This window comes from Clarias gariepinus, chromosome 22 (assembly GCF_024256425.1).
Source record: "Clarias gariepinus isolate MV-2021 ecotype Netherlands chromosome 22, CGAR_prim_01v2, whole genome shotgun sequence".
Classification (NCBI taxonomy): domain Eukaryota; kingdom Metazoa; phylum Chordata; class Actinopteri; order Siluriformes; family Clariidae; genus Clarias; species Clarias gariepinus.
The window spans coordinates 750001-775267 of NC_071121.1; the positions used below are offsets into that span (position 1 = coordinate 750001).

General features: G+C 43.4%; 1 protein-coding gene across 8 annotated transcripts in view; it reads right to left on the reverse strand.

Moving 5' to 3' along the window:
- iqsec1a (IQ motif and Sec7 domain ArfGEF 1a) overlaps positions 1–25267 on the reverse strand; it is a 99781-nt gene that overhangs the window by 19124 nt on the left and 55390 nt on the right. For 5 of the 8 annotated variants that reach the window (XM_053481909.1, XM_053481908.1, XM_053481905.1 and 2 more), the window contains 2 exons: positions 2305–2578; positions 978–2215 (listed from right to left, as the gene is read on the reverse strand). In XM_053481909.1, the coding sequence (XP_053337884.1) occupies positions 978–2215; positions 2305–2578 (1512 nt within the window). Of the gene's footprint in view, positions 1–977; positions 2216–2304; positions 2579–3273; positions 3602–11795; positions 12093–20714; positions 20782–25267 lie in introns of those variants that run through there. The other 3 variants (XM_053481907.1, XM_053481906.1, XM_053481903.1) reach the window with 3 other exon arrangements.

The following is a 25267-nucleotide window of genomic DNA, read 5'->3' on the forward strand; positions in this document are numbered from 1 at the left end:
CTGAACCCTGACTTCTTTACGCTTTAGTCATCACGAGCCATGCGTATAACGATGTCTGGCTTTCGCTAACGTTTAAATGATCCCCAGTTTCCAGTAACCAGTCACTCTTCGCCTATAAAAACCTTTCACATTAAAGCTCGGAAGAAAAGCAAGATATTTTGGAGAACTTGTCATGACTGGAATATGTTCGTTTTCGTTTTTGTGCTCAGAATACTTCCACTATGTTATTTACACTCGCTGCATTTTACCCAAAAAGGTGAGGACAGTAAACCGAAAGTGAGGCTTACAGATGTTTGTTTTTTCCATAAAGGACTAAAACCCCTGTATAACCCTGTGTATAACCTACAATAACAGAATTTTTCATAGTGATGCATTAGAATTCAAAACATATGTGATAAAAGATAACTTTAAAAACAAAAGAGTAACAGCTTCTATATTAATGAGAAATTAAAGTATGACGTAGAGGAGACCATCAGAGCAAATGCTAAACTCTAAGTACAAGAATGCACTGCGGTTAAATGACACTGAGTTATGGCACAGGATAGTTACAGGCTAGATCTATGAGTTGACAAGCGAGACATCAGCAGCTTTTGAGCAGAATGCACAGAAAGGATGTCAGAGAGCTGGACGGACTGAAGAACTAAACTATTGCCACATCAATCGCTTCAGTGAGAAATGAAGCAAGGACAAAATCGTACTGCACTTTTATTAGCAGGTTGTTAAAAGGCCGTGTGGGTAAGGTAGGAACCGGTTAATCAAAGTGAAAATGAAGAAACATGTCTGTGAAAGAAGTTTTAACTCTTGGACATGGTTCAAGATCACGTATTATCAATAGGAGTGGTTCAGGGTGGAGTTTTTCTTTAAGGAAAAAACACATCAGGGTAACAAATTTCTTAAAAGAATCCCAGATCTACTCTAGAACCCCCGCTTAGTCCTTTCATTTTTCCTGCTCCGGCTATGAAAACTAAAATACGTACTTGTTGAAGAGGTTGAGGCCGATGCGGTAGTACCGCTTGCGGATGACGTCGTTGCTGAAAGCCGGAGAATCCCAGCTGTTCCGTGTCTCTTTGTGGTACATCTGTTTGCTGAGCGTCTGCTCCCTCATGCTGTCCCGAGACGACTCGGAGCTGCAGTTGATCGTGTCGGTGGAGTTTGTTGTGCTGTTGATGCTGTCGTTGTCGCCGTCAGAAAAGTCTGATTCTGATTTGCTCTGTCGGTTCCCGTTGATGGCCAGATGGCTCTCCAGCTGCCGGTGTCGATGCCTGATGGGATCCTCGTCCCGGGAGAGGGAGGACACTCTGGGAGGTAGACTGTGCGTGATGTGTTTTGGACTGGCCTGAGGTCCGGCCGTGGTGCGCTCGTAAACATTCTGCCTCTTGACCGAATCGATCTCCGAGCGGTCACTCACTTCCAGAGAGCTGTCACTGGGGGGTTCGATGGTCAGCAGCGGGAGATGGTCGATACGAAGCCGTGGCTCCTGACAATCCGTGGACGGGGTGCTTCGACAGCTGGTATCGGTGTCCAGTTTGTCGTCCCTAGCGTCCATGGGCCAGAAGTCCTGGGAGGTGTGTGGATCAGACTCCATGCTGGACGGTGGGTCCGCAGTATGTGAGAGCTGAACAGGAGGACAAAGATCCTCCTCATCGATGAAGAGCGTCACGCCGCCGTAGGAAGCCATCATCTCGTCCAGCTTGCGTTGATCTGAGCCGTTAGTCGGTTCCACTCGATAGGACAAATCACCTTGCATGTCTTGCACCTGCTCCGGTTCCTGGTCCTCTTCTTCTTCATGGAGACTACGACAGTTCAGAGCATCATCGATGGATTCAGCCAACGATTTGACCTGCCGAGAGAACGCGTCCTCGAGCTCAGTAATGGTATCACTAAGGTCATTCTGAGGCGAGGGTGCAGTCACGTGTATGGGAACAATATCTCCAACCTCGCTCTTCGTTACAGATCCGGTCGGAGTTCCTTCCTCCGTCAGAGATAAGTGTTTCCCATCGAAAAATGAGCTCGGCCCTTTTTCAGGTCCCTCAAAGGAAAACTGCATTCTCATGTTGGACAGAACGATGCGCCTCGACATCCGATTCTCAGACATGGAACTTCTGAGACGCTCAAAGTTCTTGTTCATTTGGTACTGCCGGAATGCCGTCTGGATGGTGCGAGCAGCATGTCGACTGATGAAGCGCCCTCCGTACTTTCTCTCTAACATCTCCACCTGAAAGAACAGAAAAAATAGTTTGAGAAAAAGAAGTTGAAGAAGGAGGAAATCTCTGGAGATACACGCAAGCGATTTTACAGCCGTACCTGCTTGTCCTGCAGATCTGTAGAGAGCTCATAGCTCTCTGAGAGCGAGCGCGAGCGTTTGATGGCCTCTTCCTCGGCTTGCTTGCGGAGGATGGACTGCGAGTGCTGGAGTTTGGGCCTCCGTGGACGCTGTGGACCGGCCTGGGCGTTCTGTCCGTACCCAAAGCCGTCGAAATGGTCCGGGCTAATGGAGGAGCTGTGGGTCAAGGGGCCATAACCTTTACCGTGGTCCAGGGAAGAGGCTGGCTCAGTGCTCTGGACCTCCCCCTCCACGCTGTAAAAGGGCAAAGATAAAAATCAGCTCTGTAAGTATGTTGAAGTATTTTCTGCAGCAGTGCTCACACAGACAGGAGGAAGTGAGGGCTCACTTTAACACCAGGCAAAATTAATTCTAATTAAGTCAAAAAAAAAAAAACACAGATATTTATTTTAAAGACAAAGGTCTCATACTTTTTGACAATAGATATTATACAATTTCTGAGACAGTTTTAAGGGTTTGGGTTCTTCTCCTTCTTTACAGTCAATATTCAACAAATATTCCAGCATATAATGATATAAAATTTTTTGACTGCTGATGTTTAACAAACGGAAATAGATGGACAGGAAGATATTTCTGCTTTTTATTGCTAAACTTTACACTGATGCAACAAAAAGACCAAAACATCACATAGATAGCACAATATCAAAGTAAATCTATGAGTATAAGATTATACAAAAGTAATTTATTTAATTGCAAAATAAATAAATAAAAGAAAAAAGGAATTGCTTCCATGACCTGAGGGAGCGCCATGACCCCTGGTTTATGATTTGGGAACAACAAACATTAGAGCACACCGTCATTCTGATGCTTTATAATCTCAGGAATGAAATCTGCAGTCACTCTGAACATGTGAGTGCTCACAGCTTCATCATGTGATCATGTGATTATGTGATGACCTTCTGAAGATGATGATTTAAACTTCTACTCACTCACTCTTACTCTCCACAACTCGCCGTCCAAAAAAAGGACTTCGACTACCAAAGAACTCGCAGCTCTTCCTCCATAACCTATCAGCCATCATGGAAGAAGAAGGGGAAAAAATGTCCAAAGTCCAATCCTAATGAGGTCTGCTGTGATGAAACCAGACCCAGGAGCAATCATTTACTCCGAGCACTCACATCGTGTCCCACCCTCGCTCTGAACCTCACTCTGATTATTCAAATCTGCATTAAGGTCATGTTGGAGAAGTGCATCTTGCCCGAAAGACAGCTAAATCGAGACGCTTGATGTCCTAACATGCTGATCTTCAGGCTTCGGTCTCAGAGCGTCATGTCTGTGTAAACAAGGAACTTTCGCTCTGAAACCTTAGACGACTCCGCCTCAGCTGCAATGCAAATCTCCTAGGCACTCCTACTTGCCCCAGAGCCAAAATGCCCTTAACCCTTTCATGACTGCGTCCACGCTCGCAGGACACTAATCTACAGCTTTGTCTTTTTTGTATTTAAATCAACTTCAAGGTTATTCTTATTTAAAAAAAAATTTATATATATATTTATAAAGTATATTTAAATGATAGGTGGGGGGGGCTGCCTTCCAGAAATCATTTTATAGCCACGCCCTGAACGACCTTCACACCCTCATACATAAATACTGTATACGGAGAATTAACATATTTATAGAGTTTGAAGCAGTTAAAGACCTCAGTGCTGACAACAGACTGTATAAAAAGATCAGGACAAACCGCCGGTGGCGCCACCCACAGGGTAACTGAAGAGCAGTTTTGAGGCTCAGCATCATCAAATTCAAAATCAAATTCTCTTTGTCACACACACACAGTCTTACACAGTACGATATGCAGTGAAATACTTATACGACCCGAACACTTTTAATAAATATTTCTGAAAGCGTACTGACACACGTAGAATAAATACTAATAATGTGCTAACATGTCTTAAGGATCATTTTTAGTGGACTGGTGCACACTGTATACTGAAGACTGAAAGCTAAGTGTTTACACACTGTGTGTCTAATAAACATGTCTGATAGTGAAAGTGATGACGAGCAGTGTGTTTATACAGACGTGTGATAGGAGACGTGAGGTCAGGGTGAGACTCAGGTGAGACGTGGCTCTGCAGGATCGTTTAGGGACAAACACACACTCAGTGCTAAGTGCTGGAGGTGAAATAAGGGGATGAGGTGTGATGTAAACTACAGAAAACACACACACACACACTCATGCACAGAGGGGAGCACTGTGTTCATACATTCAGATACCGAACAATGCACTGATAGATGCCTGTGTGTGTGTGAGTGTGTGTGTGTGTGTGTGTGTGCGCGTGGTATTAGAATGATAAGGCACTTATGACTCTCCGCAATTCACTTCACACATCTTGCATAATCGCTGAGGGACTGAATCTCCTCCACCATCTGCCACATCAAACTGTGATGCAGAGCTCTCTCTCTCTCCCTCTCTCTCTCTCCCTCTCTCTCTCTCTCTCTCTCTCTGTCCATCTCTCTCTCTCTCTCTCGCTGTCTGTCTCTCTCTCTCTCTGTCCATCTCTCTCTCTCTCGCTGTCTGTCTCTCTCTCTCTCTCTCTCTCTCTCTCTCTCCCTCTCTGTCCGTCTCTCTCTCGCTGTCTGTCTCTTTGTCTCTCGCTGTCTCTCTCTCCCTCTCTCTCTCTGTCCATCTCTCTCTCTCTCTGTCCATCTCTGTCTCTCTCTCTCTGTCCGTCTCTCTCTCGCACTTTCTCTCTGTCTTGCTATCTCTCTCCCCTGTTTTTTCTATTTGTCTCTCTCTCCCTCCACCCTCTCGTGCTCTCTCTTTCTGTTTTGCAAACATGTTTTTGTTTAATACCATATTTTAAGATTCTATTAAGTTTTATATATGTTGGATTTTAGTTATTTAATGTGTAAAATACATAAATTTTTATTAAATCATAATATTTTTAATGTCTTTCTCCCTCTCTCTTTCTATCTCTTCATCTTTGGCTCCTCATTTCTTATCTATCTCTCTGTCCCTCTCTCTCTCTCCCTGTGTTTGAAAGAGATTTAAGGATTTAAAGCATGTGACAAATTTGGACAAATATTCTCTATGCCAATGCCTGGTTACAAACACTATTCTCTCTCTCTCTCTTTCTCTTTCTAACCTTCCACCTATTAAGCTTCAGAGGTCCGACTCAGAGAGAGAGAGAGGGGAAAATGGAGAACGTCTTTCTCTGTTCTTCCCTCAGTGTGTCTGTCGTCTCCTCGCAGCACGTCAGCATGTGATCAGCACTCCTTGTGCATTAATTAGGCTGTGTGTGTGTGTGTGTGTGTGTGTGTGTGTGTGTATTGGTACAGAGATCCATCCCCGGGTCTCTCTGGTTAAACCTCGTACTGAACCGTGACTCTTGTCTATCAGTATCCTGAACACAAATGCGTTCTTGTCTCGTCTCATCTCGTGGACTGCAAGACCCGACTAACGAACCGCCCCGTCATCACCCCGGCCGGATGATCCGGACTCATCACAGCGAACGCTGACGCTCTACACAGCGAGACCGATCTCGAAATCTGATCCCGTAACAGCAGCTTCATTCTTCATCCTCAACTCTCCTACTGTAGGTTTGTCAGTTTCATCAGCAGGCCGTGTGATCACACCGTTAGAGAGAGTGTGTGCAGGCGTCAGAGGGCTTCTGGGACATTTCTGTCTGTAATTATGTAGAGTGAAGGACCGGTGTAGTAAACGAGTCTCCGATCACAAGTCATCAGTACTGATCCGATCACTCAGGAGGACTGAACCTAACAGATGAGCGTTTTGAGATTGGGTTCAGGATTGGGCGGCGGATGGACGGTGTCCCAACAATCGGTTTCTAAACACAACATGGGACACTCTGTGGTGAATCAGTCGACACAACAGGGACAGAGAGAACACTTCACAGCTCGGTGTTACGTAAATCAGATTCACAGCAGAGAGACAGAGAGAGAGAGAGAGAGAGAGAGAGAGAGAGAGAGACAGAGAGAGAGACACAGAGAGAGAGAGAGACAGAGAGAGAGAGAGAGAGAGAGAGACAGAGAGAGAGAGAGAGAGACAGAGAGAGAGAGAGAGACAGAGAGAGAGAGTTATTGGACTTATTTGTCTTTAAATTGATTTATTTGGTGTGTGGTTGTCCTGCTTTTCCTTTCTTCTCACTGTTTATACTCCTCAGGGTCGCAGGGGGTCCGGAGCCTATCTCAGAGGACTTGGGGCGCGAGGCATGGTACACCCTGGATGGAGTGCCAGTCCATTACTTCAGCACTTATTCACAGACTACAAGCAATTTGGGAACGCCAATTAGCCTGATCTTCATGTCTTTAGACTGTTGGAGGAAACCGGAGAACCCTGGAGAAACCCACCAAGCATGTGCAAAGTCCACACACAGAACAGAGATGAGAACAGAACCCTTGACATTGTAGGTGTGAAGCCACAGTGTGAACCACTACACCACCGTGCCACCACCGTTCACACACACAGTCAGGCCAAGGCAGAGAGAGAGAGAGAGAGAGGGAGCGAGAGAGGGAGAGGGAGAGAGAGAGAGAGGGAGAGAGATTCTACACCCTGGTGTGAACATGGAGCGCGGGCAGCCTGTCTGGAATCACCTCCACCTCTACATGTACTGATGTTCACTCCTGTATCAGACACGCCTCTGTACGGACTGCACCACGTCAACTACAGAGCGAGTGTGTGTGCTGTGAGCAAACCGCAGCCTGTTGGCTCTCAAGAAGACGAACCACGCTCTGAATTGAAGTCAGTACACATTTACTTAAACACACAGAAGTGATGAAACAGAAAAGGCTGCCGGGACGGAACCAATCAGGACGAGGACACGACACAAAGAGAACACACACCGTGCTGGATCGGTTCAGTGGAACCATGTGTGGTTCTCTTCCTACCCAGGAGTGTGTGTGTGTGTGTGTGTGTGTGTGTGTGTGTGTTACTGTACAATACTGATGGAGTTACTGTAACCAGGCTGAAGTTGATTATCCTCCTCTAGTTCCATCTGGTTGTTTTACTTAAAGTTTGGAATCCAGTGAGTTCCTGTTCTCACTTACGTTATAGCAGCTATAAACACTCGTCCCCTCACCTGTCTCTCTTTAGTCTCTCTCTCTCTCTCTTTAAATTTATACGACAAAAAAAACATTTTAGCTTGCCATGTGAATGAGAAACCGCTGAAGAGCTCACACTGACTTAGCGCTGACACTGGAGACTCCTTACTTTGATGTTACTGAACAGAACGACTATTTTTAACCCGTTTGTGAGAAGCTTGCGCTGTACACGTCCTTGTGTATGAGCCGTTACTATGGAAACAATAACGCACTAGAACGTGCACTAACGTCAGAGCTGTCGGTTATAGAGAACAAATCAACTCCTTCTGACCCATCAGTCTCTGGAGACGGCAGAAAACTCGTGTGTTAAATAACTGAACTACTTTTACAGGTTGAATAAAAATCCAGAAGATCATCACCGATAAAACTTCACATCTGTCTCATCTGAACCCTGGAATGGTTTCTGCATCTGCTTCATAGCTGCGTAATGAAATGTTTACTTACAGAAGTTTAGCGTCTGCTATCAGTCGTCTGTTCAGTTCTTCTCTCAGTGCAGGGGAATGTGTCGGAATTCTTCAAAAGTCCCTGAGAGTGTGTGTTTTTCCCCCCGAAGGTTGAGTCACCTTTAGACCACGCTAAGGTCAGGAGGGAAACATTTCAGGAAGACCAGCTGCTGGAGGACGTGACGGAGAGAGGACAATGCCTGACATGACACCTCGGCTACACGCGTCACGTCGGGTCTCTCCACACAGGTCTCTCGCACCGATATCATGTAACTAATTCAGCTGTGAGGTTTAATCACACGTCTGAGAGCACGTTCCAGAATCCCGCCTGTTATTGAACTGGCCTGAATCGAAAGCGTGTGTGTGTCATGTGACCTAATTAAATGGTATGTAGAATTTGTTTTATTGCATCTCCCAGTGCACGTGTTAAAATTTCTTGCAGAGGAGCCTGACGTGTCCGGACCACCACAAAGAGCAGAAATATACGATAAAGCCAGAGGGGAATAAAAAAAGTCTTTATATAAAGTAAAATAGGACTTTACGAGAAGTTTATGTAATTAGGATGAATAACAGGAAAGCCTCTCCAGCTCAAGGCAGGAACGGACAACAAACGCCGCTTCACTTCGGGTCGTCACCTCTGAAGAGCGAGTCTGGTAATACTTAACTCTCACAAGTCAGAGCGCTAGAGGACGCAATAAATTCACCGGAATGATTAACATGATAGGAATGCTTGGAAGGCCATGTGTTAGTAAAAAAAAAAACGAGGGGGGGGGGTTGTTCCATTTCCCGGAGCGGAGCGGCGCTGGGAGGTCGAGGTGCCGCGCTCAGTCGGACGTTTGCTTCCTGACGGGATGGAGGGGGAACGCCGAGGCGAACGGAGGCCAGGATCGGGTTCATCCAGCCGGGCGAAATCTTAAACTCATCCTCCACCTTCCCCCAAAGCGCTCCCGAGGGTTCCTAACAAGCAGAACGTACGGGGGTTTACGTCGGGAAACGTTCCAACATTCCCAGTCGGATGAATAAGTAAAGGATCGATGGCAGGAGAGGGACGGGGTGTGGAAGGGGGGCAGGAACAGATCCGTGGTAGTTCTGGGAATCTGAGCTGTTAATGAACAGCAGGCCTGAGCTTTGTGTGTGTGTGTGTGTGTGTGTGTGTGTGTGTGTGTGTGTGTGTGTGTGTGTGTGAGTTTGTGCATGTTAGCATCTGTAAGTGGTTCCCCACATGTTCCCAAAGAAAGGTATACAGACTGAGGTGAGCGACATGACGCTCGACTACGAAGGACCTACAGCCATAATGCAAGACATCTGCTAGGTGATATTAGTCTCACACACACACACACACACACACACACACACACACACACACGGAAAAGATTTATGGCAGATCTTCCAACATCTGAATGCTTTCACTCCAAACCCTGATTAGAATCTTTCCCCAACATCACAGGACAAGGTTGGTTCTGGAAAGAATTAATGGTTTGTGTGATCTGTGTATAAAGGGGTTCTACAGGGAACCTCTACTCCTCTCTGTAACCCCCTGTAGGTATGGGCTTGTTGAAGACTCCACATGTGGTTGGGATCGACACAGCCGGAAACAAACTGGGCCGATATTCTCATTCTCATTCTCTAGATGATTGGGGTAAATCTTCCAGGTTTGATGATGACGTTGAGTCAGTGGGGTCGAACCTTACAGTCACAAAGACGAGAGTCAAAATCATCAAGGCGTTAGGGTGACTCCCTCCAGCTGTTGGGGTGGTACGGTTGAGTCATTGGGGTAAAAGTTACAGGCCTTTAGTGTCATGTCATTGGAATACCTCCAGTTACAGGGGTGGAACCCAGACGTCTTAAAATTGTGAAAGGTAAAAAAAAAAAATCATGGAGGGTAAAAATTTTAATGATCTAGGGTAAATCTTTAAATTATGGAGGATAAAAGCTTAAAAGTATGGAGGGTAGAAACAAAAAGTTATGGACAGTAAAAATTTAAAAACATGAAAGATAACAAAACAAAAAAAATGACGGATGGCAAACAATAAACATCATGGGGTAAAGAACACAAGAACACAAGTCATTGTCAATCTGAACATCACAGGTGTAGTGCCCTCAGAATGACATCATCCACACCGCCACCTTCAAGTGTTCTTCAGTCTGACCCACTAAGAAAAACTTCAAGGTCTTTATGTAGAACGTTATGAAAAATCAGGAACCACAGAACATGAAGCTAGAACCATGAACTAACCACAGGCTTCAGCTTTGTCTCCCACCCCCAACACCACCCCACCCCTCCCCCCACTCACGTTATCTGCCCCTTTTTTTCTGCCAGTGAATGAAGTGAATGAAAATGACTCCTCTATTCCTGAAGCTTCTCCAGCACATAAACAACCTCTAAATGTTTTTAATAAAGTCATGAGTCATGGCCTTGTGACTGCACCAACCACAAACACTAACACTACAGTACAATCGCTGCTTTTTAAGACGACCAGCTTGTGAGAGACAGCATGGTGTAACGGAGCTGGCACGGCGCTGGGGCAGAGCTGGCAGGGCGAAGCGTGACAGGCAGACGTTATGCAATCGGCAAAAACGCATCTCTTGTATGGAGGGATGATCAAACCGGCCGGGATTTAGGATCGGTCCTGGACTTCAGAGTGAGGATGCAAATGTGCTGAAACGAGTTTAATGTCCATCCGAACTCGAGGAAGCACGAGAGTCCACTTATGCAAGCTGTTTCCTGATCTGGCCTGGCACGGGGGAAACGTGACACCGCTGTGTCCAATATATCACAGTGAGACCAGGGGAAAAGGCTTGTGCGTGGGCCAAAAGATGTTTTTTAGTTGAAGCGCTATTTAGTATGGTTGTTCTGGGGCAGCAGGATTTTACCCAGCAAGCTGCGCTGGACAGAGACAGATTTAGACGGCGTCACTTAGAGCCCTTCATAAATAAACCATAAAGCAGTCTCTCCTCAAACACCTCTCTTTTTAGGAGCTGAAGCCTGGCACTGGGCATCTTCAGGATCTTCGTTATGGTGCCACACGTGTCTAGTGCTCCGGAATAATTCAGTTCTGTACAGATATAGACACACACCTGTCCTCGGCTGGAGGACATAAAACCTGTTTAGTCAAAAGGTCAAAGGGAACAACACAACCCTCCGTGGCGTTCTCGTCTGTCTGTCCTTCCAAATGCAGACGGAAGTTACAAGAGCAGCACATGAGCGCGGAAATGTCACGTTCTTCACGTGACCGAATAACATTTCTGCTTCACGAAAAAAACAACAACAAAAAAAAACCACCCGTAAAGTCGTTTTCTGACGGGATTAGTTTTGCATGTGGAGAATTGTAATGTAATTATTCCTGCAGTATATCAAAGATTTGAGTCTGAACCCGTCATGTCAGTCACATGACTGGAAGGATTGTTTTATGTTCCATGAACTGAGCGGGAGAAATAACTGCTCCTGTCTGATCTGACAGGCTGGTGAAGACTGTGTCTCATCCTATAGAGGACAAACTCATTTTATTCTCTTCAACAAGACAGTCTTAGGTCTTACTAACACGGCTTAAAATACACAACGTAGACCACGTTTAAAAATGTGTGTCAGAGAAGTGAGACTTCCAGGAGTAAGTTATTGAGCTCCTCTAACTCCAGGTACAGGTATGTCTTATGGTCATGTGACCTACTTACAGTAAAGGACTAGGTATTAAAGTGAAGTGTGTAAGGTGTAGCGTAGTGTCTGACTGACTACAGACGTCCTGCAGGAACATTTCAGACACGGGTCCAGGAAACTAACCCCGGCTAAACATTTACGAGACTACAGATAAAATGTATTCAGACATGCATGGAGTTTTCTCGCTAGAGATGTTCCTAAAGAAGTGCCCGTGGTGTCCGGATCCTGTGATAGTAGAGATCACACTTCACTGTAGACACACACACACACACACACACACACACAGCCTTACCATCCATCCAGCTCCAGCTCCAGTAGAGACTGGGTCTTCTCCGAGTTACACTGTAAACACCACATCCTCCTGTCCGGCTAACACACACTCCTGTAGAGCTCCAGGCCGGACCGCAGAGCACGGCCAGCTTCAAAATCAGAGCCGTAACTCAGACACGCCATTCCTGCTCTCTAGGTCTCTCGCTCTCTCCCCCACCTCTCTCTCTCTCTCTCTCTCTCTCTCACACACACTCACTCACACACTCCTTCTTTCCTTCCTTCTCCAGCTCTGCTCTGTCCTGCTTGTGAGGAGTGAGTGTGATGAAAGGAGGGGGGCCTCACAGAAAAAAAGGAAGGGTATGTGCTGTGTGAATGGAAGGACATGAGGAAGGGGGGTGGGACTCGCTCGGGAAGCTCCGACGCCACCGAGCCAAGAGCTGATGGAACAGGCATGGCACCGCACGATGGTCAGAAACAAACAGAGAGAGAGAGAGAGAGAGAGAGAGAGAGACAAAGAATGACAGGTCGTTTGTCCTCCTGTGAAGGCAGTGGAGGAATGTTAGTGTGTGTGAGAGAGAGAGAGAGAAGAGAGAGGGAGAGAGAGAGAGAGAGAGAGAGTGATGCAAGTCTATTAATAGAGCCTTCAGCAAACAGGGACGTAGAGAGAAAGAATTATACACCTGGCTTCACACTGTCCTACATTACTGAGAATTTTTCCACTCTAGAACCGTCTCAGCAGAACCGGGCGTCGCGCTAAAGAAAAGTCTTCAGAGGAAATTTTTTAATAACCCAAAAGTCTAATCTGTGGCTGAGAAGTAAAAAATGATATAGTAACATTACATCATGCATAAACAAGATCTATCACAAGAAGTGGGCTGAACCACGGTGAGAGCGAGTGTGTGTAGGACACGAGTGTGTGTAGGACACGAGTGTGTGTAGGACTGGTCCTTTATTATTATATACATTAGTCACTTGTAATATTTTTACATTTAAAATGTATGTATAATTCAACTAATATAAAACTAAATAAGATAAAAATAAAGGGATTAACCGAAAAACTGAAATCTTATAAGTAAATTAGTGCTGCAGAATTCACATAAAAATAAAAATTAAATGAAAAAAGCACGCAGGGATAAAGTTAATTTACAGTAAAACAATAAACAAAAACCATAAATACAAAAACAGAAGAAATACTACACATTAATATATACTTTTGTAAACTGTTTAGAGGTATGATTTAATAATCATAGCAATCTCTTTATAAATATGTTTTTTAAAGCTGGCCAAAGTATTACATTTAGATTTGAATTATTTGTTCGTTTGTTTGTTTGTTTGTTTTCACAGATCTTACAGACTCTACAGCACAGACTTATTTAATCTTTTCTTCTTCTTCTTTATCTTTAGCCTCCCTCGTGTCCTGGTGCCTTCATGCTAATCAACTATTTCATATCTATAACCACAGAGCATTATGCTAGCACATGCTAGTAAGCTAGCCAACACTATGCTACACTCACAATACCTTCATTACGTAAAGAAAACGTAACGTCACTCTGAATTAAATCAACCTAAAAATCTGTAAGTGGTTTCAGTGGATCTTATGATTCCAGGCGGTTGTGATCCTGAGACTAGCGGAGAGACTGCGGCTAGCAATGTTAGCTGGCTAGCATGTAGCTGTTAAATCCTTTCTACAGACACTGTAAACGTACAGTGAGGGTGGAACGGAGACAGAACCCACAGGAATGTCAACATTTCTCTCAGATTTAGTTATAAAGTGCTGAAAACAAACAGTTTCTTTTCTCCCGAGGCTGCGGCGCTGCGACACACTGCGGTGTCCTGAGGTCTCGAACGCTCCGAGAGTCAGACTTTCACACGGAAAGAACCAGAATCAGACCCTGACTGAAATTAGGAGTGTGTGTGTGTGTGTGTGTGTGTGTGTGTGTGTGTGTGTGTGATTACAGAAGGTCTGACTGGACCAAAAGGAGACTGAATGGCTGTTTAACAGGAGTGGGTCATCTATCTACCTATCTATCTATGTTTTATGAATAATGGTAAAGAAGGAGAGAGAGTGTAGAAAATTCTTCCCAGATGGCGTTGAGGTTTTTACAAGGGCACCTTGGGACGCGGCAGGCCTCGGACGCTAATTAGTAGCCTGGACGTTTCTCTTCAGAAGAACTGATTGCTTCCTTTGGCGCCAGTGTATCCCCACGTTCAAACAACAGATTGCCAAAGGGGGAAAAGAAGCGTGTGTGTGTGTGTGTGTGCGCACTCAACCAAATAGACCATTGAGAGCTGTGACAGTGACAGCAGGGACGTGTGTGAGCTGGTGTCTGAGTGACGAGTCTATTTTAGCTCACTTGTAGCACTGTGCGTGTTTCTATAGTGGGTAAGTCCAGCTGTCCTTAAACACACACACACACACACACACACACACACACACACACACACACACATCACCTGTCACAGCTACATCCGTACATTAATCCTTTCTACGTACTCACACACACAGTCACACACACAGTCACACACACAGCCACACGGCTCATCAGACTTTCCGACCCAAACCCAAAGTAAGGAGCGAGCGTCGAGCTGCACGTCGTCCAAACCACAAACAGAGCAACATGAAGATTTAACCGATAATGCGGAGTCTACAAACCGCTCCAAGATACAAATCAGTGTATTATTGTGTGTGTGTCGTGAAACTCAGTGCATATCATACAGTACACACACGTATGAAGTGACCAGCTTTGTTCATCTTTTGCTGAGATTTCAAACCTCAATCTGACTCTCAAACTAAAGACCATTTACACACCACTTATGATTATTTTATTCCTTTCTGCCGCTAGTCTTCATGATGCGACTGTGAGATCTCACCAAGCTCTGAGCGACTCGTACACTCCCAGGTCTCTCTGCAGTTGCTCGACATGCATTTACACCAGCATCTGGTCCTCATCATTAACAACAATCTTATTTAAAAATAAATAATTAAATAAATGAGACGTAGACGTGAAAAATTGTGTAATCATAGTTGAGACTGAATTCTTCTAACCAATCATAACGCAGGAGGTGGGATCTGTCAGATAAAGATGTGATGCAAAGTAGGACAGACAAAAAAGCTAAATAATCATCACCATTAAGAACAGTTTTGCTTAAAAATCAGTTAAAATAAAACAAACATGTTCTATGCAAACACTGAGACTCAATTATATCATTAAAAAAGACAATTTAAGCCCCGCCTCCATGCTCCAGGATTCTAACCAATCAGAGATGAGAATGAATTCTTATAACTAATCACAATGCTTGAGAGAGATTCGCAATCGATCCTTTACAAAGAAATTAACAAAAACAAAGATAATGTTCAAAACAACTCATTTAAAGATGTGATTTTAGATCGAACAGCGACTCCCTGTAGACTCTCACCTGCTCACTATAAACAATACTTTCTATGTGCTTTTCTTCTCCCACCACCCTGCTGTGTTTTCCTTCTCGTCCTCATGTTCCTGTAGCTGCTCAGTAGGATTCGTTTACTCTCACAGCTCTAACGGTTTCTTCAGCTCTGTACGGTGTAAAAGCAAAGTCAGGAGATACTGGGGCTGAATTTATAAATGACATGTTCAGTTTAAATCTTATGTGGATATATTAGATCATAATTCATTTTTATTATTTCAAAAATGCAAGTAAAATGAATTCACGTAAAAAGAAATTTAAGGTGTCAAAAATAAAGGTAGGGAAAAAAAAAACGAAAACTGTAGGATGGAAGGATCGAAATGAGCCTCGCAAATTTTCATTTCTTTGCTGCCAGGTATTTTCTGGAGTGTACTGCCTCAACATACTGTATGATGCTTTCTCTACTGCTTTTTTTCCTTTAGTACACTGCCTAGTCAAAAGGAAGTCATGTTTCAGAAGGGCCTGGAAGGAAAGAGATAAAACTGAAATGACTGGAATTGGGTTAAGAACGGTCCAGTGCATTATAGAGATCTGGGAGGATAAAGCTGAACCCTCGACTTCACAGGAGAGATGTGATCAGAAAAACAGAATCGTGACTTAAACGCTTGGTGCAGTTGCATGGTGAAAAAATTAACAAGATAAATAAGAGTAAAAGTAAGAGCATTTACACACACACACACATACACACACAAAACAGCGGTGTGTCCATAATAAATCCACTTGTTATTGAGACTCATCAGATTAAAGTCTTCAGTTTGTTAGGGATCATAAAGACTGGACTCTGGAGTGATGGAGAAAGGTCATGTGACCTGATGAGTCCAGACTGAGCCTATCCCAGAGTGATGGGCGTGTCAGGGTGAGAAGGGAAGAACATGAAGCGATGCTCCCATCATGCATAGTGTCCACTGTACAAGCCTCTGGAGACAGTGTTATGATCTGGGGTTGATCAGTTACTCAGGTCTAGACTCAGTAACGTTATGGGGCAATAAAATGAAGTCAGCTGACCACCTGAATGTACTGAACCACCAGAGGATCACATCTATGGAGGGTTTATTGTCTAATGAGAGAACATTAAGTTTATAGAAAAGATTTAAATTGTGAAGTTACAGAAGCGCACGAGAGGATTAACTCCAGTCCCAATGTATAAAGGTTAAAAATACAAGAATACACTTTGCACTTGAAGGCCCTATGAGCCTGTGTTTTGTCCCTTATAACAGGCAACAATAAAAGCCACTGTTGTTTCCAAACCATGATGTCATGGATGAGATTTCCAGCTAAACATCTCCCTGAGTCTCTGAGCTCCAGTTCCACGCACGTGCCTGAGCCGTAGCTAAACCCCAAAGCTCCACATCACTTCTGCCTCCTTTTAGTTTCATTAGAAGAGTTTTCTGGATTTCAGCTAAACTATGAGTGACTTTAAGTTCAGAAAGAATTCCAGGGAAAAGGTTTCCCTCCAGCTCACACCGAGCGCCTTCCCGCCTTCTTGCCTACAAAAACAAAGAGCAGACCAAAAAGAAAAATAGGAGCGAGTAGAAAAATGAAATGAAAAAAAAAGAAGGGGGCCTTGCCCATGAGGGATGAAATTGGATGTGTTAATGCAAACCAGCAGGGTTTAGAGAACGAAGAAGAATAAAAAAAAAAAAACCCAGCGCTCTCACAATCCAGAGCTTTGTGTTCCTCAGCCCGAGCAGGGAGGCCTCAATAACAGCCGTCGCCCCTCTGATGTCATGCACCGTCGCTCATATTTGCTTGTACTGGAAGCGGAGAGAGGAATGAACGCGCTCTGGCTCGGGCTGGAAGCAATTAACAGCACTGATGTCATGACTCAATACAATGCCAGACTTTAGGGAAGAAAAAAAAGGAGAGTGTGGAGGATCAGCGCTGTTAAGTATAAACGACCTGCTCGAAGGCTTTCTGCGTCTCACATTCACAAAGTGACTGAAAAGCCACTGCGAGTCCACCTCGGAGACACACGGGCGAAGGGGAAGGGACAGTAATTAGGGGACGAGTCGAGTCGAGGCTCTGATGATGGAGGAGAAGCTGGAATAGATGTGGAGCCTCCAGGAGCCTTCAGGGGACGAAGGACAAGATCAAAGATCAGGAAAAGCTCATGATTCTGTTCACAGCTTCCTTCAGTCGAGAAGAACGTCTGCACTGAAAACCGCTTCAGGCTTCACTGTACTGATCACACACACACACACACACACACACACACGCACACACACACACACACGCACACACACACACACACACACACGCACCAAACCAGATAATGAAAAATTCTGAAATCATTTTTTTCCTGGTGTTAGAGTTCCAGTTCATTAAAACTGAAAGTGGTTTGTAAAAATATTTACACACCCACACACACCCACTTACACACACCAACACCTACGCCCTTACACACTTATGTGAACATACACTATTTCAGTGTTTTAAGATAAACTTTTTTGTGTATTTATGAATTTAATAAAGCTCGACGTGACCACAAAGTTCACTGAACAACTCGACTCATATTTGATTCACATCTGAATAATCAGCTCATACGAGCTCCTAATACCTTTACATAGAGACTTTTATTCCTCCAAGTGATTTATATATGATCCATAAGAATTAATTTATCTAAAAATTATTTAAGAGTTTATTTTTGATCAATATGAGTGATTAAGTTTAAATTTATTGATTCTGTATTAATTAATTTAAGTTATTTAAATTTAGTTCATGAAAATGATTCATATTTCATCCATATATATATATGGGTGATTCAAATGATTCATTAGAGTGATTCAAATTTGAAGAGTCTGAGTGACTCAGGTTTGATTATTCTAATTAAATAGGATTTAAATCATCAAAGAGATTCAGATTCGATCCATCTGAAAGATTTATATGTGATTCATCTAAATGATTCAGATTTGATTAATTCAAATCCAAAATGATTCGTCTGAATAATTTAAACGCAATTCCTCTGAGCGATTCAGATTCAGATTCGATTCTTCTGAGTGAATCTTACTGAAGATGATTCAGTTCATGAACAGAGAAGCTCTTCTGTATTACAGAGAGAATAAACTTCCTCCCAGTCTGACATCACATGGGTGGCAGATCACGTTTCAGAGTCGGGGTCAGTCGGGGTCAGGGTCGGAGCAAAGTTCAGCGGGTCACCGAGGGTCAGTAAGCGCTCTGAACAAACGCAAATAAAAGCAAAATGTCTGAGAACAAAAACAAACATGAGCAGCTTCTCATAATAAAGCACCTCGTAAAGAGTCGTATTTTAGTCTCCAGAACATTAAGTTTATTCCAACAAAAACCAACAGAGAACCAAAACAGCTCTGTGTTTCCTCTCAGAAGCGAACAGAAGAGTGTTTCGTATTTACACCATCCAAAGAGCAAATAGAACATGAGAACATGAGTCAGGGGACAGAGATGGTGCTGCACAACACCACGGCTCTGTGTGTGTACAGGGAGGAAGATAAACACTGCACAGTGGGGGCACATGACACAGCCATCCACAATGCACACACACACACACACACACACACACACGCAAGCACATGACCGGTTGGGTAAGTGCTCACTCCTCCATCTGCTGTCCTGATGCTCACACTGCACTGCTTTAGCTTGTTTCGGGTCTCATCTCTACTGACACTCACACTGGAGACTCCTCTCTCACACTGGAGACCCCTCTCTCACACTGGAGACTCCTCCCTCACACTGGAGACTCCTCCCTCACACTGGAGACTCCTTCCCCACTCCTCCTCTGGCTGGTGTTCAGGTTGACTTGGACTTTATTCTTGACTTATTAAAAAATAAACAATATGAGAAGTATTGGATGTATTCACCCTGCATGTAACTAAAATTCTAAATTTACTTTAATTTAGTGTTTAGAATCGTCACAACCGTTACACTCAAGCTGACATTAACAGTTAGGAGAAACGTTCCTTAAATTCTCTTTATGTTGTAAACTGGGGAGAAACTTAAACGAAGACCAGAGAGCACTGTTTAAAAATGTTTGGCGGAAAATTTTTAAACACTTTTTAAAAACTTCTAAACTTTTTAAAACTTTTCTAAAAACTTTTTCTAAAAGCTTTAGTCTGATTGATTTTGTCCAAAAAAAACTATGATAAAGTAATAAAGTTTAGTTGTAGGAATTTTACAGATATTAAGTTTCAAGCATAAATATTACAACAAATAAAGTCAAATGTAAGAAAAAAGTATAATTTGTTTTTACACAAATGTGTTCAAAATAATAGATCGATAAACGAATAAATAAATAAATAAATAAATAAATAAATAAGCGGTTTTCCAACATACCATCTGTTCCTGATTCACTGTTAGCGTCTCTGCTTTTGTTATCGTTACAGTTATGAGTTATTAGTCCACGCTAATGATGACACAACGACGATACACTCTGTTTTGAAAACAGGTCAGACAAATAAAAAATAACCGAATGTAAAACATATGACTTTTATCAATATGGTTTTATATAATTTTTCATAAAGATGATCAATAAAATGGAAATAATTTATAGCAATTTGAAGCGCAATTACTGAAACGTAAAAGTAAAACTTAATTTATTTATTGTAAATGATCTCCCGCAGCCCACCTGCAGTACCATGGCTGCCCACCGGGGGTGGAGCTGTTCGGCTCAGATCGGTGTGATCTGCGTAAGAGTGTTATTTCATGATGAGATCCTCAGCGCTAAACTATTCAGTGATGTTAGAGTTTAAGAACGCTAGGCTACAGTAGCTGTTAGACATTATCCTTCAGTGGTTATTTAGGAATGTAGCTCCCCGCAGACAGGGATTAAAAGAAAGAGGGATGTTCTTGGCTGAGATGCTCTCTGTCCTAACTGAGGTCTTGTAAAGAACTAAAGAACTGCAGCATGAAATGAGGAGGTGACGTACAGACGGCTGAGCGATCCACATGGACCTGCAGCTAAAACAGAGTATAGTGTTCACGTCCAGGTCCAGAAGAACAGCAAACAACAGAACCTTAAACTAGACTGAGAACCCTGTGAAGTTTTTCACTTCAGTACGGTCTGTGTTACACACACATCATACAATCTCTGATCTTACTAATGTGTATGTATCCACAAGGGGTTCTATGCAAAACCTTTAAAGAGTGTACCGACCTTTATTAGTGTATCTAAGAACCCACAATAATGACTCTCTGACACTACACACTACAGAACAGAAAAAAGCAGATGTGTGTGTTTAAAAAGAAGGTTCCAATAGTCCTTTTCATCAGGTTAGGAAACAATTAACCCTCCAAGAACCCATGAAGAACGTTTGAGAAGAGCATTCTAATTTCATTAAAGGAACCAGTTTGTAAAGGATCTACTGAATCATGAATATTGTTATAGATTTAGATATTAAACACATATCCTAGATGAGCAGAGATTCAGAAATAATCTCTGAAACTGCAGAAGCGAACATCTGGAATGTAAATCAAGAACCAGGTTCCAGGTTTAGAACTAAACTCTAAACGTTAGAACATCACCTACCTCGAGGAAACTTCAGTCCATCTCATTCACAGCTTTATCTTCTCAGCTCTTAGTAGTGTAGTGAGGACGATACACACACACACACACACACACACACACACACATGAACGTAGCGCCTCCCTACACTGCAAACTAAATCTCTCCACCACATTTTCCATCGCTCTCATGTGTGGGCTGATGCACACCAAAATCACCCGGGGTGGAAACGCTCAAAAAATTAGGAACACCCCCAGACCGTAAACATTTAGGTGACAGTGAATTAATATTGTGTGAATGAATGTGTGACTTTTTTTCATTTAAATATACTTCCCTAGTGTGGCGGCGGCGGTGGTGGTGTAGTGGTTAGCACGGTCACCTTAAGGAGTGTGTGAGTGTGTGAGTGTGTGAGTGTGTGTGTGCCCTGTGATGGAGTGACACCCTGTCCAGGCTGTACCCCACCTTGTGCCCTAAGTCTTCTGGGATAGACTCCAGGTCCCTCCGACCCTGAATACAGGATAAATCGGTATAGACGGTGAGTGAGTGAGTATATTTCCTAAGTCAGAACCGTCAATCATCAGAACCCGCTCATGAACACCACGACCCGGACTTCCTCCTCAGCATTCCCAATCCTGCACACGTCTTCGCTTTTCTTTTTTTTCCACGTGACCACATGTTGTAACATGCACATGCCAGGAACAAAAAACTGCAGCATCAGCCTTAAAAACAGTCCTGAAGGAAATCCTGTTCTGATGTTGCTGAGGTTTTATTGATTTATATAATAAAGGACGCATGAAGCTGCTGCTGAAACCCTGCTCGGTAGAACCCCTCACTCCCCCAGCACGAAAACCACCAATACATCATATAGAGTAGATCAGACCTCAGGCGTCTTATTTAGAAATATATTATATAGAGTGGATCAGACCTCAGAACATACTGGTAGGCCAACTGCTGTATCGAAGCTGCTGTATGCGTACTCGAGTATGGAATGATAACAACAACAATGTGAATGCTGGTCAGTGTGTGTGTGTGTGTGTATGGGGGGGGTGTTAAAATCGTTCCCAGACACGGTACGAATCACTCGAGACTCGTGTAACAGCAGCCGTAATCATTTTTTTTAAAGATTCCATCAAGGCCACATGTTTTTTTCTAGATTTGACGACACCAGTACAGTTTAAATACACGAGTAAGAGCCAGCTAACTAGTCCTAATGGATTCGACACTCAGAGGCGTCCGTCTGAACTGGAACCTGGAGAAGGTGTTATGCAGCATCATAAATTCCAGACTTTCATATAAAACATTTGGTCCTATGACTGTCCCAGTCCTGGGTTTAACATTAGGAATATAAAGGCCGAGTCTTACTGAGCAGACGGAAACATTAATACTGAAGAACTGATTACTTTATTAACTTTCAGGTCTTCTGTGAAAAACCTCAACACCAGTTAAAGTGCATTCATTATGTGTCTGATTATATTTAATGTACCTCTAATGCAGGAGCCATGAGAAGCTCTGTTGTGATGGCGTGAGCTGTGGTGCGGTTTGTTATTAAAGTGTGAGAGAGCGGGCCGTGTGTTGTTTCAGGCCGAGCTCCTCCCAGGAACTTCTGTTCTTCATCCAGCGTGGGTTCTCTGATAAAATCACAGAACCTCAAGGGAGGAACGCAGAGTGCATAAACATCAGGAGCAGGATGTGAGCTTTTCCATTAACTAACACACACACACACACACACACACACACACACACACACTGTGACAATATTACAAACACTAATATTTTAAAACAACTTGTGATTAAAACGCTAAACAACGGTGAATCACTTTGACTCACTGAACCACTGATTCATGACTCACTAATCTGATTCACTTTTCATGAAAAACTACAGATCAAAGGTGATAAAGATTCCCGCCATGTGTGCGGATTCCTAACACGACTATCTAGATGAACTTTTCCATCTTAGATTGTTTAAGACTTTAAGAACTTCAGTAGCCTGTGTCCAGCTTTCCTTCTTTTTTCTTCCTTTTTGATTTTGTTTTAGGTCAGGTGTACCTTTTAATTCTTTCTCTTTCATTCTTATATTTTCTTTATTTTTTTTTCTATTTTCTTCTTAGGTCTTCATTCTTTTATTTTTTCCAAATATATTCTTTTTCCCTTCACTTTCAAGTCCACTTTTAATAAAAAATATTTAATAATAAATAAATTTCTTGCTTTGTCTTAGTTGACTTCTTTATTATTACTTTTCTCTGAATTTTATTTTTCTTATTCTTAGCTTATTTTTGATCTTATTTTTAGCTCAAATTTAGTTTCATGCTTTAATTTATTTACACTCATCATTTCTTCTTTCCTCTGCTTTTCCCATTTTCACTCTTATATTATGTCTCTTTTAATTCTTTCCTTTATTCTTTCTTACAGAATTTATTGTAAACTTCAACATTTGTCCCTTTTCCCCCCAAACACCTTTTTGGAGGAAAAAGAAATAAGCAGCGCTTCCTTGACATCCTCCTGCAGTGCAGTGAGAAGATCAGACCAGTTTCTGTCCCACATCTGACCCGGAGTCACAGCGCTCACTCAGACTGAATTAATAAAGAAAAGCACTAATTAATTGCAGTGAGCTAACGAGGAAACGTCTTGCTCTGTAAACGTCCCCAAGTCGACCGGGTCAGCGGTTCCACCCGAGAGAGAGAACTCTGTGAACTGTGTGTGTGTGTGTGTGTGTGTGTGTGTGTGTGTGTTGAGGAGGAAGTGCAGATGGATGAGCGGAGGAAGCGTCTGACACACAGAAGACAGAGAGACACAGAGCGCTCAGCATCACAAGGCGTCCTGGAGGAGACTCCTAGAGGAGTCATGTGCCTTCTGTTACTCCAGCAGGTCCAAAACCTTATTAACCAGGTCAAAGGTTAAACTTTCTCTTAAACTTTCTGTAGAGCTACAGTGGATCAGTACAAAACAGTCTTATGAAGCTCAAAGTCCTGAACTGTTCTAGTGGAGCGGTGCTGGAACCAACGAGACACTGATAAAAAAATTCACAGGATGCTAACATGCTAATTCATGAGCTAGCATTAAATGTGTATCAGAACCGTTCAGGAGATAACACTCACAAGGGCGCGGAAGAGATCGTTGGTGTCTCTGGTGAGTATATGTTGCTAGTACAGTTAGCTCGCTTTGCTAATCAGATCTGAGAAAGAAGCTAGCAGGACGCTGAGCATGTAGCATTAAATCACACACTGATTAACGTGGTAACGAGGTTAAGGAGAGATTCGGAGCAAATCCAAAGTGAGACCCGGCTTCACCCACCGAGTTCCAGCGAGGTTCCATTAGACTGCAGCTGATAAACCTTCTCACATCCAGATTTTAAAAAATGGGATTTGTTCACACTCGGGTCATGACCATCACTGACCATCACACTCTCTCCATCACTGACCATCACACTCTCTCCATCACTGACCATCACACTCTCTCCATCACTGACCATCACACTCTCTCCATCACTGACCATCACACTCTCTCCATCACTGAGCATCACACTCTCTCCATCACTGACCATCACACTCTCTCTATTAGTGACCTCATCACTCGCTCTTATCCCTCTCTTCTTTCTCTCTCTCTCTCTCTCTCTCCTCCATCTCTCTCCCAGGGTTATGGTCTCAGTGTGCAGTGAAATGCCCCATAATACACATTACACTTCCCATTAGTCTCTCTCTCCCCCCCTTTCCCCCCTCTCTCTCCATCTCACCCCCCTCTTCTTGCCTTCTTGTATTTCATGTGTTCAGCATTTAAACTCCGACTCGATGTCTCCCAGACCCCACATACACAACAGCAGTATTCAGTTTATAAATGTGTGTAATCAGTTAAAATCTTCTGTATCATCAGTGTAAGGAGTCTCCAGTGTCAGCACTGTGTAACAGTCAGGAGTGAAGCTGGGGCTGTACGTTTTCAGTCACATGATGAGCTGAGGTTTTAGAGCGAATAAAGAGACACTGGGGAGGGAACGAGTGTTTATAGCTGCTATAACGTTAGTGACAACACAAACTCACTGATGTAATCAACATTGACTGCAAATGGATCTAAAGTGTGCTGTTGAACCAACAACCTTCTGGTCACTAATACAGAGCTGTAACTGAAGAGAGAAGACAGGATAGACAGGACGTGGGAAAGTTGAGTATAAAATGTGAGAACAGTGCGAACACCTCCGCTATCAACACCAGGGCTGAGAACATCCCGTCAGTGGGAGAGACTTGGAACGGTTGAGTCCTAAGTTATCTTGTTGCTAATAACAACATAGATAAATACAAACTGATAATTACACCATTCAGTTGTTCTCAGTAGTTGTTAGCTAGTAACCGTAGGAACGAGTGGAATAGAGACTCAGAATAACGTCTACTGATTCGTCTGATTCATCTGAACCAGTGGGACTCGGCGGATCCTCCGGACTCACAGCGGATCCGGGAGACTCAGTGTGTGTTCATGAGTCTAAGGATTCGGTGGATTCTGAGGATCCGTTGAGCGCCCCTAGTGGAGGACCGTGGCCAAAACAGGCAGAATCCGTATCACAATGACAAACCGCAGATGTTTTACTTTTA